The 11,876-nt window shown below is 33.4% G+C and overlaps 1 protein-coding gene across 3 annotated transcripts in view; it reads left to right on the top strand.

The window, feature by feature from the left end:
* Window positions 1-2,733: 2,733 nt before the first annotated feature.
* The window catches only part of LOC107226597 (SEC14-like protein 2), a 34,250-nt gene continuing 25,107 nt past the window's right edge, over window positions 2,734-11,876 (top strand). Inside the window, exons 1-3 of one of the 3 annotated variants that reach the window (XM_046735974.1) lie at window positions 2,734-2,905; window positions 6,120-6,310; window positions 9,769-9,897. In XM_046735974.1, the coding sequence (XP_046591930.1) occupies window positions 6,155-6,310; window positions 9,769-9,897 (285 nt within the window). In that variant the 5' untranslated portion in view covers window positions 2,734-2,905; window positions 6,120-6,154. Of the gene's footprint in view, window positions 2,906-6,119; window positions 6,311-9,098; window positions 9,164-9,768; window positions 9,898-11,876 lie in introns of those variants that run through there. The other 2 variants (XM_046735975.1, XM_046735976.1) reach the window with 2 other exon arrangements.

The following is an 11,876-nucleotide window of genomic DNA, read 5'->3' as shown; positions in this document are numbered from 1 at the left end:
CAATTATGCTACAAAGCTTATCACAAAAAAAAGCTTCGGAGTATTCTCAAAATAAACCAAAACAAATCTTGGCTTTCAAACAATGTTGAAATATTGAAGGTTGGATGCTTTTTAACGATATTTTCTCGCTTTAAAGCAAAGCCTCGCGGTTCTGACAAGCAGAGCAAGAGGAGGCATTATTTCGAATGAAACGATTTGTGGTCATTGTTATATTTATCGTAACGACGTTCAGTCTTTTGAACCTAACCGTTCCACACGTCCCCCTACATATAGTGTATACTTCTTTTATCTTTGCCTTTCGTTGAGAATTCTCACTTCTCTTCCTATATTCTGTGCTGCATACCGATCCATTTCCATCATCACTTAGCTACAAAATGTGATTACTTTTATGTTCTTGGCACACCTAAGTCTCATCATCAGTCTACAGAGGTTTGTTGTGGAAACAGAACACTTGTGGGATGTTTATCCAATTTTTTATAGTTTGATAGCCATCGGGACCTAGATTTTTGTGCGGACTGATTTTCTAAATACTGCGTAAAAACGTCAAGATTATATTTATAAATCGAAAATTCGTCCAAACGTCAAATAACTCTGAGTCACCGTGAAACAAGAATAATACTTCAGAACCTTGTATACCTACTATATACAGAGAGAAGAAAGAGGTGATTGTAATACAAATATCGTATCTTGTAAATCTGTGAATCGTTATAGAATTTGGAATATGTAACTGTGACTTGCTGTAAATTTTACGTTATGTCGTTGCTCATACGAGAAATAACTACACCCATGATAGTTCGCGTAACGCCCTAAATACTTTCCGGAAAAGTTGGCCGTAAAGCGAAAAGCCGTATATCGAATCAATTATTTCGATACAAACCCATACAGATTCAATCAGATCTGTTCCACTTTTTTATAAAATAATATAGATTTTAGTTCATAAAGCATTTAGTTCTTTTTATTTTCTTTAAGAATACTTACATAAAAATAATTTTTCGGGCCGTATAACGAAACATTGTGGGCCGTAAATCGAGAAAGTGCCGTAGGTAATTAAAAAAAGCCATTATAGCGAAATGCCGTATAAAGAGTGACCATATAGCGAATTATAGGTGTACCTACCTGATTTTACACTGTGGTGGAAAAAAAGTATGGGCACTTTTCTCAAAAGCATGCCATTTTCATCTCTGCTGAAGCATTGCGAATTACGTTTATGGATTCAAATTGTACCTATTTGGATAATTATTAGTTAATTAGCCGCTAATAATCAGATGTGATTTTCATTAAGTTGGAGCACAAATGTTCGAAAAAAACTTGATATTCTAACTGTTGATCATATAGAATTGTAATCGATCAACCGTTAGTAGTTATTAATTGTGCGGCCATGTTATCTAAATGTGAAGTGGGCGTAACCCTCAAGTTTCGAAAATTTGGGGTCCAACAGAATGAAAACCACAACTGATCATTAGCAGCAAATTGCAGTCTCATTTAAAATTTCCAATCATCAATCCTTTGCAGTTATTTCACTATAGCGGTTGTGATGTTTTAATGTGAAATTTCCCGACGATTGATAATTTTGAAAATTTAAGGTGCGTGAATGTATGTGAGTTTGTACCCTAGGTGGGATATTTGGCTCGCGCCAAGTATCGAAGGAGTAGAGAAAAAGATGAACTGAAATATTCCGCATCTGTTATATGTTTGCGGGGTTTTGATGTTGTAGTATTTTTTTCACCATTCCCCCCTCAATGCAATTGAAATGTTCTATATTCGACAGATTCGCTCCGACATCTTCCTTGGATATTCGGACGTTTCTGAAACACTTGAATATTTGAACTGATTAGTTTTTGCGACATTTAAACGTATTCGGCCATTACAGCAGGCAGCGCAAACTTGACGCACAACAGGGTAAACTTTGCAAAGTGGAATAGTTATTATGTAGTTTTCGGACATTTATGGTAAATGAACTTTAGGAACGCCAACAACTTGAACCCGTTGTGCAAAATGATCAGGTATCAAGTTAGACTTGAAATTGACTACTTAAGCTGATCGTCTCAATTGCCGTTCATTAAAATGTGACGTTACAAACTCACAATGGTTAACGCGTGCTATAAGACCTGTTATACTGTGCTACTGTCGACTAATTCGAAATATGAGCTACTTACGGACAATTGTTTGATACCGCCTTCAACTTGAAGTTGACGGACTTTGCTATTCCAAAAAGAGAGAGAGAGAGAGAGAGAAAAAATCTGCGCGACAAATATTCGCTGTTGCTTTTAAATATTTTTACTACTACTACGTGATTAACAAGAATTATTTTCCGGAAATGGTCGATCTATATAGGAGAAATTAACTTCAATTCGAAAAGAATTTCAGTAATTGTTCCCAGAAAACCATTCTTTTTTTTTCTGATTTTTTCCCTGCAAAGTTTTTTTCATTTCCGATATTTTCTAAGCCACTCCGCGATTGAAAAATAACTCTTATTTCCTATTACTCTGAATATTTTTTTGCGATTTTGTAAGACGCCCGAGAGGAATACGCGCTATTATTTTTCTTTCCTTCTTTGGCTATCCGCATGCGATCAACTTATTCAAGTTTGCCACTCGCAACAAGTGTATAGTGTCTTTTCTATTATTCGCGGGTCTGCCACAGCTAGCCGATGGGGCGTTCGATGGGATTCGGAAGTTGTCGGCAAGGTTCGTAGACTTTCGCAGCGTTGCTCGCTTCTCGTTCGTCACTTGTTTTGAGTACGGCAAGCACCGCGGAATTACCAACAAATGTGTTGTGTCGGGTAATGGTGGCGTAGGCTAAAATACGCACTGTGATTAACACCGTGATTACACAAACAATTGACCTTAATTGTGCGTATCAAGTTATGACTTGAAGGTACGGTGGACACTCTTCTCTGACAATGGTAATATTATTTCATTTGCGTTTTAACCGTAGCTGACAAACTAACTTACAATTAACGCATCTTATTTTCCCAATGCATATACGTATTGTTCTTTTATTACCAGAAATAATTTCGCTTATATCTATAATTACGATCAGCTGCTCCACTTTATTCAACATTCACGCGATATTCTTAGCCATATTTACACTATAGCATAGTCTTTTCGCACTATAACCTTGTTAATTTTTTTTTTGTTCTACTTATCTTAACACAGTCCGGAGTTGTGAGTGCAGCTAATATAATAATAAATGCGTCATAAAAAATAACTGCAGATAACCCTTCCGTTACTCAAGTGAAAAAAATATTTGATAATCCACAATCTCTGTGCTACAGTCTTAATTCATGATTCCCAGATTCTTGTCTGACTTTGGAAACATATAGTAATTCATTCTTATCGTATGACCCGTTAGTAGTGTTTTCAAAATTTTCTCAATATACGGTACTGAATACACCTATTACACGTATAATTAGAGACGTCATTAAATTAACGCAAATGTTATTCATAAGCAAACTACTCACTGCTCTCATATATTTGTATGATAAATATTTTTCATTCTTGTATTGCATTGAATTATTTTATACTTTACATTATATACTTTATACTTTACATTATAACAACGTTCCAAACTTCAAGCTTATGGAAGTTTAACCACATAATCTTGATTATTAACCCGTATACACATTTAGACTAAGAATATGTTGCAAGTTATTCCACACATTACAAGCATGGATATTTACACTCAACTAATATTTGTAGAAGTAATATTTCTTCATCCCATACAGTTTTAACTTTAATTCCATTGTCTTAAGGTTAATATTCACAAGTAAACATTATATTTGATAAGCACTCAGTTTATTTACTCAGCTCAGTGATTCATAAATCGTCAAGCCTATAAGGCTGGAAATGCAGGTTTTGAAGATGAGGTTCCACTGATTCGAAAATAAACTCAAATCGAATAAGGAGTACTTATGGGTTCAGTCTATAGTCATAATACAATTTGGATCCGGTAAATTTTGAGGTCCCATTGAAAACTGTCAATTCCTAATAATTCTCTATCGACAATCCAAACCTTTGCATTATTTTTTCATTAGCTTTATTACAACTGTTTCAATTTTAATTAGGTTTTTTCCCAGTTGGGCAATTGAAAATTTATTGTTTCGTAAATGAAGTTCGTGATTTTGAATTTATATGTCACTATATTTAAGTGTGAAACACGTTTTTGAAATGTTGTAAAGAAGTCTAAGGTTATCCAGTTTGAACACTCTAGATTAATTACACAACGGATCCAAAATTGGAGAACTGAAAATTTAGAGATATTATCAATGTCACCCAACGACAAAACGCTAACTTACATTTAGTTGATACACCAAGAAGGCACATAATTGACGAACATAATGGTAACCCCGCGAATACATATCAGTTTTCTAATAATATATCAGACAATAAATATCTGAATAGGTAATAAGTATAATTACTGGCAAACTTATACAATCGTTTTGATAAATTCGAGCACGAATATTTTCTTAAAAAATTGTTGTACATCTTGTAGTGCAAAAAAGTTGGTGTAGGAAAAAAAAAAAAAGTATTATTCACTGCCATTGATTTCCGAAGAACTGGATTTTTATGTTCAATTTTTAAGATCCTACCATTGCACTTTACGATTGTAGATAGTAATGTTACATTACACATTGTCACCCTGACCTATAAACATAGTAGCAATCAGTGCCGCCGGTTCCGTTACTTTCTCCTTGATACATTATTTGTTACTTGTTTGAGAGATTGGCTAAATTGTTTACATGTGTCATAACACTCGGCTAGTCACCCATGAATGTAGATTGGTAATTCCTTTGAAAAACGTTGCCATCCGAAAGAAATATAAAAATTGAATTGAAAATGGAAAATTTAGGCAAATAGCCTAAGAATTTTAAATATGTCGTGTCATTTTGAAAACATTTAACACATTAAATAAACATGTGTATTATTCAAATGATTTGTAACCTTTTAGATTAATGGCTTGGATTTCACTGATGAGGTATTAATCAGTTAATTTATACTAGACCTTTTTCAAATTGTAGGTGAAGTTGCGATGAAATGAGAATCATGGGAGTCTGAGAAACCAAACATTTTAATTAGATCCAGAAAATTTAAAAACATTGGGAAATTCTTGAGACAAAATAGATTAGCAAACTTCTTTGAGAAATGCAGACAAACTGTATGGAACATAACGGATCAGTCTTTTTACGGGCTACAATTTTTGTAGAAAATCAAATTTGCGGGCATTTTCACTATAATATGAGTATACGAAGTATATCAGAATCAAATTGATTGGAGGTATGGGCTTTTGGAAACTTTCTCCTAAGGCTTATTCGAAAATGAGTCAAGAAAACTATCCAGAATTAGATGTTTTTTTACACCTAGTACCACTTCAATTTAAAATAGTGTACAAGATATATTTTATACTAGTTCTACTGTGACTACAAAAATAGTTTAACAATCGTGTCTTACCTAGAGACAAGAATCTACTTAGAAAACTGTCGAGAGTCGTAACATCCTTTACATTTTTAGGACATACTTTTCTTCTTACAGCTTTATCGATCAAGCTGTTTTCAGTGAAAAATTAATTTGCCCACACATTTTTTTTTTGTTCAAAACTCTAAACTCCTTTATTTGAATGAGGTTGAAGTTAGTAAAGTTAATGCAAGGAAATGTTTATCGAGAAATCGCGGTTTTCCAACAATAGAATGATTTTAAAACGAGCTGAAGTTGCGAAATATAAATATACGCTGCTTTATTATGGTTTAGCATATTCTAAATAATCCTAAAGTCGCGAAATGACGCTGATTTCTCACAGTGCACGGATAAATTAATGTCAGGAACTCCATCCTGATTAATATTGGAAATTCAAGATATTTCATAAAAATTAGATTCTCGAACTTCACTACCTTATTCGAGTGAACATTAGAACGTTTGGCTGCCAATTCCGACTGCTAACTTCAGCCTCGTACTGATGTACGAATATAAGTTTCCAAGATTTGAACTCATACCAATGCAAATCTAATTTCTCTCAATGCCACTAACAAAAATATTCCTTTTCGCTAATTTATTAGATTACTTGTGTCTAAACTCGGAAGATCATGGTTAAATTTGATTTATTAACAATGAATTTTATTTCAGTTTTGGTCGTGATTGCTCAACATCATTTTGGCCTAATGTCTGTATGGTCAACAAGCACTGGGCGCAACTCAGTGTTTGCTGCAGAGGGTGCACCATCTCTCCTCTCTCACATACCTGTTCACGCACATGCACATACTGAACAGCGCAATAATAACGGCCATTGCTTTCATAGTCGTGCCCACAGTTGCCAGGTATGTTATGAATTGTAGTTAAGTGTGTGAATCATTTAACTAGCCATTTTTGGTTGGTATCTGCACTTACCAAAATTCCTACAGATAACAAAGTTATAATTAATTTAGGCATATTGATCTTAGCTTTTGCTTATTTCGTCTATATCAAAGATCAAAACACTGTCCATGATATTTATGTAAAGTTTATCCCGAGTATCGAATCAAAATTTTTAGAAATGTATTAAAGCTGAATGTATCCGGTGGTCTAATATAAGTCATTTTGTGCCATGATCAGCACCTTGAATATAAAAGGCACCGTGGACTTGCCGTAGAATTACTACTGCCAACAGTCACGATTCTTGGTTCCACGAGTTGTCACGATAAAGTCCTTCCCTTTTTATGCTACAGTCCAATACTTTATGGAATCGTTGCATGAAATGAATGATAAGTTTGATATTTTAATTTGCTGCCAGATTTGTTGCTTATTCAGTTTTTAGTTGCCAAACTTCATATTATCTATATATCCCCTCTCAAAAAGTAATCCGTTATCACGACTTGTCTTACATTTCGGTCATCGCTTTTTTGAGATGTAATTCGAGTTTAGCTTGCCCGCGCCATGGCTTTTTGCGGTCCAATTCACAATATGGTCTCCACATGTTTGCTGGATGTCTTGCGATGTTGAAAAATCTCAGTGGAATCCGATTAACAGCTTTTACAAAACTAAGAATGGATAACTCTGTCTATATTAATTAAATTTCAACTCTTGATACTTTGCAGTATTACAATTCACGTTAATTTCTTCAAAGTTCTGAACTTTTTTTGAATCTCCGTAAACAATTTGGAGGTTGGCGCACATGTTGCAATGCATTGTGTCTTGGCACTTTAAGAAGCTACAGAGGATTGTGGTCATAGCTTCTGTAACTAGTTTTAATTTTTATTCACCCAGTTCAGCAGCCTAGGTTACTTGGAAAATATTTTTCAAATTTGAATTAAAAATAAATATATTTCAGTAAAAAACAGTAAAATTAAAATAATTCTGAAACATTCAATGCAAAATGAATTATTTTTCTACTTCAGAATAAATTGAAGCAGATGAGCTTGCAAAATATAAATATATTAACACTGTATCAAGGTTCACCGAATTTCAAACAATCCTAGAGTTGCGAATTAACGATTTGAAAAAAAGAGCCTCATTATACAAACATAATGAATTTCAATCCCGTCAGCCCTAAGCTATTTGCAGAATAAATTTCTTTTGTTATGACGGAAAATATATATATTACTTTAAATGTGACCCACTGTAATTCAGGTAATTAACGATCTTTTGACTTCACATTTTGGAAAAATACTTGTGAATTGTGTTCAGAAATAGTCTGTGTGTCAAAAAATTATAAACTTTGATACTCAATGGTAACTTATTTCACTCGTATACCTATAAATTGTTGTCTCAATCACACTTCGATGCACTATAATACTCTGGAAGATTAGCAATATGTAATTAGGCTGAAACTTTTAATGAACAAAATGTTCGCGAGGTATCGAGAGATTTGTTTTTGAAACTTTCGTTTTCATTGATCCCGCCTTTAAAAAAAATCCATATAATCCATTCCACACAAATTAAACAGCTTAACATTTTGAAAACTGTTGTATTTGGATTTGCTTCATGCAATAATAATTTCATATATAATATGCAAGATATCTTAGAGGCTATTTTACTTTAAATCAGTAACGATGTATTCAATAAAATCTATATCGCACAGCTGAAACTAGTTTATTAATTTTGATGCCTAATGTTAAATTCGACGCTCTCAAGTTACTAACAACCTTATTTAGATTTTTTGTGGTATTATATGCACAATTAACACTGTTCAATTAACCACAATAGCTATGTAATACTAACAGTGCTGGAAACAAAACTGGATGAGACTGCCGAGTCTTGTCTCGGTTATAAAAAAACCTCAATTTTTACCTGGTCTCAGGCTTAATGGAAAAAACTCAATTCTCATTTCTAGTCTTTCTCCTGCCTTGGTATGGTCTTGGTCATGCTTGGTGATTCCTCGGCATTCAACTATATAAATTTCGAATTTATTATATAAGTGCATCAGTTGGTTCTATGAAAATTTTGGTTTTGATGGATGAGAAAAAACCTGGTATATTTATTTAAAATTAAAAGTATTTTAATAGAAAATATCTGTAACTTGGGGAAATTTATGCAATTTTAGGAATATGAAGTGATATTATGCATTACAGTTTTCCTTTGAACACTGACTAATATTGACGAGACTCTTGTCGAGACTTCAGGACAATCTTGGTATCGTCCCGAAGTTTTCCACTGTGATCTTATTTTGGTCTCGTTCTGAAAGTCAAGACAAAACTGAGACGAGACCAAGTCCAAGGTTGTTCTTGTGTCCAACACTAAATATTAATAATATCATTTGAATTTTTGCATGTATTATATTATTTGCTGTTTCAGTACTCGATAATTCAGTCACACACTTATGTAACAGTCATTTTATAACACTGTTCTTCTCAAAACAGTGAATTAGGGATCTTGTTTTATTTTACCGGACAACGAGATGTTGTATTATTTCCTAAATTGTTCGAAAAATTGCTTCATCACAAAGTAGACATGTTAACTTCGTGAAGTACAAAAATGTACTAGAATTTACAAGGAATGTAATTTGTAAAATCCTTTGACACTTGTGAGTAATTTTTACTTACGTAATGGCACTTGACCCACTCTGGAGTATAAATGTAGAAACATTTTTAGTTTTCTTATTAATCTTGGTTCGTATTTTCTTTGGTTCAGCACCCGTTGGTTATTTTACCTTCCGTGGGACTTGCTACACACACTTCTATTGGCAACATCATATGGTACGTTTTCACTGACGTTTTCACAACCATCCTTTCAAAAAATTTATACAATAACAATTGATCAGTGACTGATTGTTGCTTTTTCTTTCGTGATGGTGTCGTTTTTTTAATCCATCTTCTCCACTTTTAAGAAAAACTGTATCTTCTATTAACATTGTTTATTGTTACTTGAATGTATGCACCTAACCCAATTTATTAGCAAAGAGAAATTTTTATGCTCAAATTTATTCTTCTCTAAAATAATCATTACATCATAGTAATTAGTTTTAAACCTCAGTTCTCTGCATTGTTTAGGAAAAATAGTTAATCTTTTGTAATTATAGACGCAGTTAACCAACTTATTATGTAAATCTAGTCGTAGGTGCAGGCCCAATTTTTTTTGTCCCTTCTATTTTTGATCGATTGCAATACAGTATCGCAAATTTCTTTTTTAAGACAATATTTTGTAATACAGACTAGAAAAAGTAATCACACTTGACTGTGTGAACAGCAAGAACTGCTAGTTATTTTTGGGTAGGATATGAATTAAAGTTTTACCTTCGGTTTAGCTCTCAGTTTTTTTGAATCTGTATCCACAAAAATCAGTAATTCTTTTTTGTCGTTAGTCAAAGATGTCACAATCAGGAGATGGGCTACATACTCCGGGCTATTTGTCTTGGAGGAAATTGCAACTAAGCAGAGCCAAACTCAAAGCTTCCAGTAAGACTTCAGCTTTGCTTTCTGGTTTTGCCATGGTAAGATTTAATTACTCATCGTTGAACTGATGTAGCGAAACTGATAATGAGACATTCGATGCATAATTTTGAAAAGACCTCAGGTTATGTAGTTATAGCTTATATACTTTTCTGAAAAAATGAACAGTTCATGCTATGCAACTTCACTCAATCATAAAGAAAATGCATGATGCGGATAATTTCTCGATTCTTCATTTTTTTTTTTTTTCCTCTCAAGTCGAATTTTTTACTGAAAGGACTTTAAAAATATTTTTGTACTTGTAAAATTCTATCAATGACTGTGCCGATATATAATAAGAAGATGAAAATGAAAAAATGCATCTTCAATTGTAGCATTACATAACAGGCTTATTAATAATTTATGACTGACACACGTCGTTAATTGGGATAGCAGGTTCTGATGATTAACGTGTACATTTTGAATTCAATGTATCCATATAATTACAGGAAATCAGTAATGTAGATAAATCATATTATATAGTACATTCTTATTGGATGTAAGCCATTGAAGAGAATTCATGATTGAAATGTGTTTACACAAACTGAAAATATGTACCTTCCATTTGTGTACCGATCTTGCAGTTTCAAATAGGTAGTTTCAAAGGTACATGTAATAATGTCAACAATTCTATTGGCGTGTGTAAATATAATGGAGAATTGAAAGTAAAATAGGCAAATACACCACGTAAATAGAAAATTTGATGGACAGGTGGCCATGGTTGAAGTACAGCTGGATAAGGATACAACAGTGCCCAAATCAATGCTGATTGGATTCGCAATCTGCACAACATTACTGGTGTCTGTTCACATGCTAGCACTCATGATATCCACTTGCATCCTTCCAAACATCGAAGCAATATGCAATCTTCACAGTATTAGTCTCGTCCACGAATCGCCACACGAACGACTTCACTGGTACATTGAAATTGCCTGGGCATTTTCAACACTGCTAGGATTATTGTTATTTTTGTTAGAGATTGCAATTTTGTGTTGGGTCAAATTCTACGAAGTTGAGAAGGCTGCGTCGTGGGCAGCGTGTGTAGTTTTAATCCCGGTGTTGATTGTATTTCTGGCATTTGCAATACACTTTTACAGAAGCTTAGTGGCACACAAATACGAAGTCACTGCAAGTGGCATTAGGGAACTGGAATTGCTCAAAGAACAAATAGAATCCGCAGACCTTGAAGGTCGAAATGGAATGAACCCATTGCAAAGTACCATTCATATTGTATGAGGCATTCTTTGAGGTTACTTTCTGAGATTTTATGGCGTTGTTGTACTGTCCTCAGAAACATAGAATAAAATAAAAAAAACTTAAAAAACGGAAGGGGAAGATATAATTTTCTGAAACTGAATATTGGGCAACACAGAAGTTGAGTTACATTTGTGAAACTGTAATTGTGTGTTGAATACATTTTGCTGCGTAAGGTGGCGTTATCAATTTAAGACACTTGGGTATTTGCATTCGAAGCAAAAAATTATTTTTATATGCGTATAGTCCAGAAAAACACGAAATCATTGGATCGTATTATTTCTTTTTTTTTTTTAAGAAAGATTATTGCGGGTATTACAAGCAATTTAAGTTCACCGGTTTTGTAATAATTATAGATATACCTAACCTGATCTACTTCAGCGTGGATGACGTCATATTATTATAGTTTTAAGACTGCTGTATTTTCGACAATTTTTATTTAATGAGACAAAAAAAAAAAAGAACGAATACGACCTAGCTATTTTTAGTTTCTTTGCTAAATACGTACGTACAATTTTTCCATGCAAAGACCTTATTCTACGATTCATATAGTTTATTTCTGATAGTTAAAGATTACTCTAAATAGGTAAGAAAAGTCATAAAAGTACGCAAACCCCGGCCTATTACAGTAAAAATAATGATAATTTATTGTAACAGTGTAGGAAATATTTTTTTCACTCATACGAAAACGTCGCGATTGACATTTCAAGCTTTCTTTGAATAATAT

This window comes from Neodiprion lecontei, chromosome 3, assembly GCF_021901455.1.
Source record: "Neodiprion lecontei isolate iyNeoLeco1 chromosome 3, iyNeoLeco1.1, whole genome shotgun sequence".
Taxonomy (NCBI): domain Eukaryota; kingdom Metazoa; phylum Arthropoda; class Insecta; order Hymenoptera; family Diprionidae; genus Neodiprion; species Neodiprion lecontei.
The sequence above is the reverse complement of the archived record's forward strand: the minus strand, read 5'-3'. Positions and strand labels throughout refer to the sequence as shown.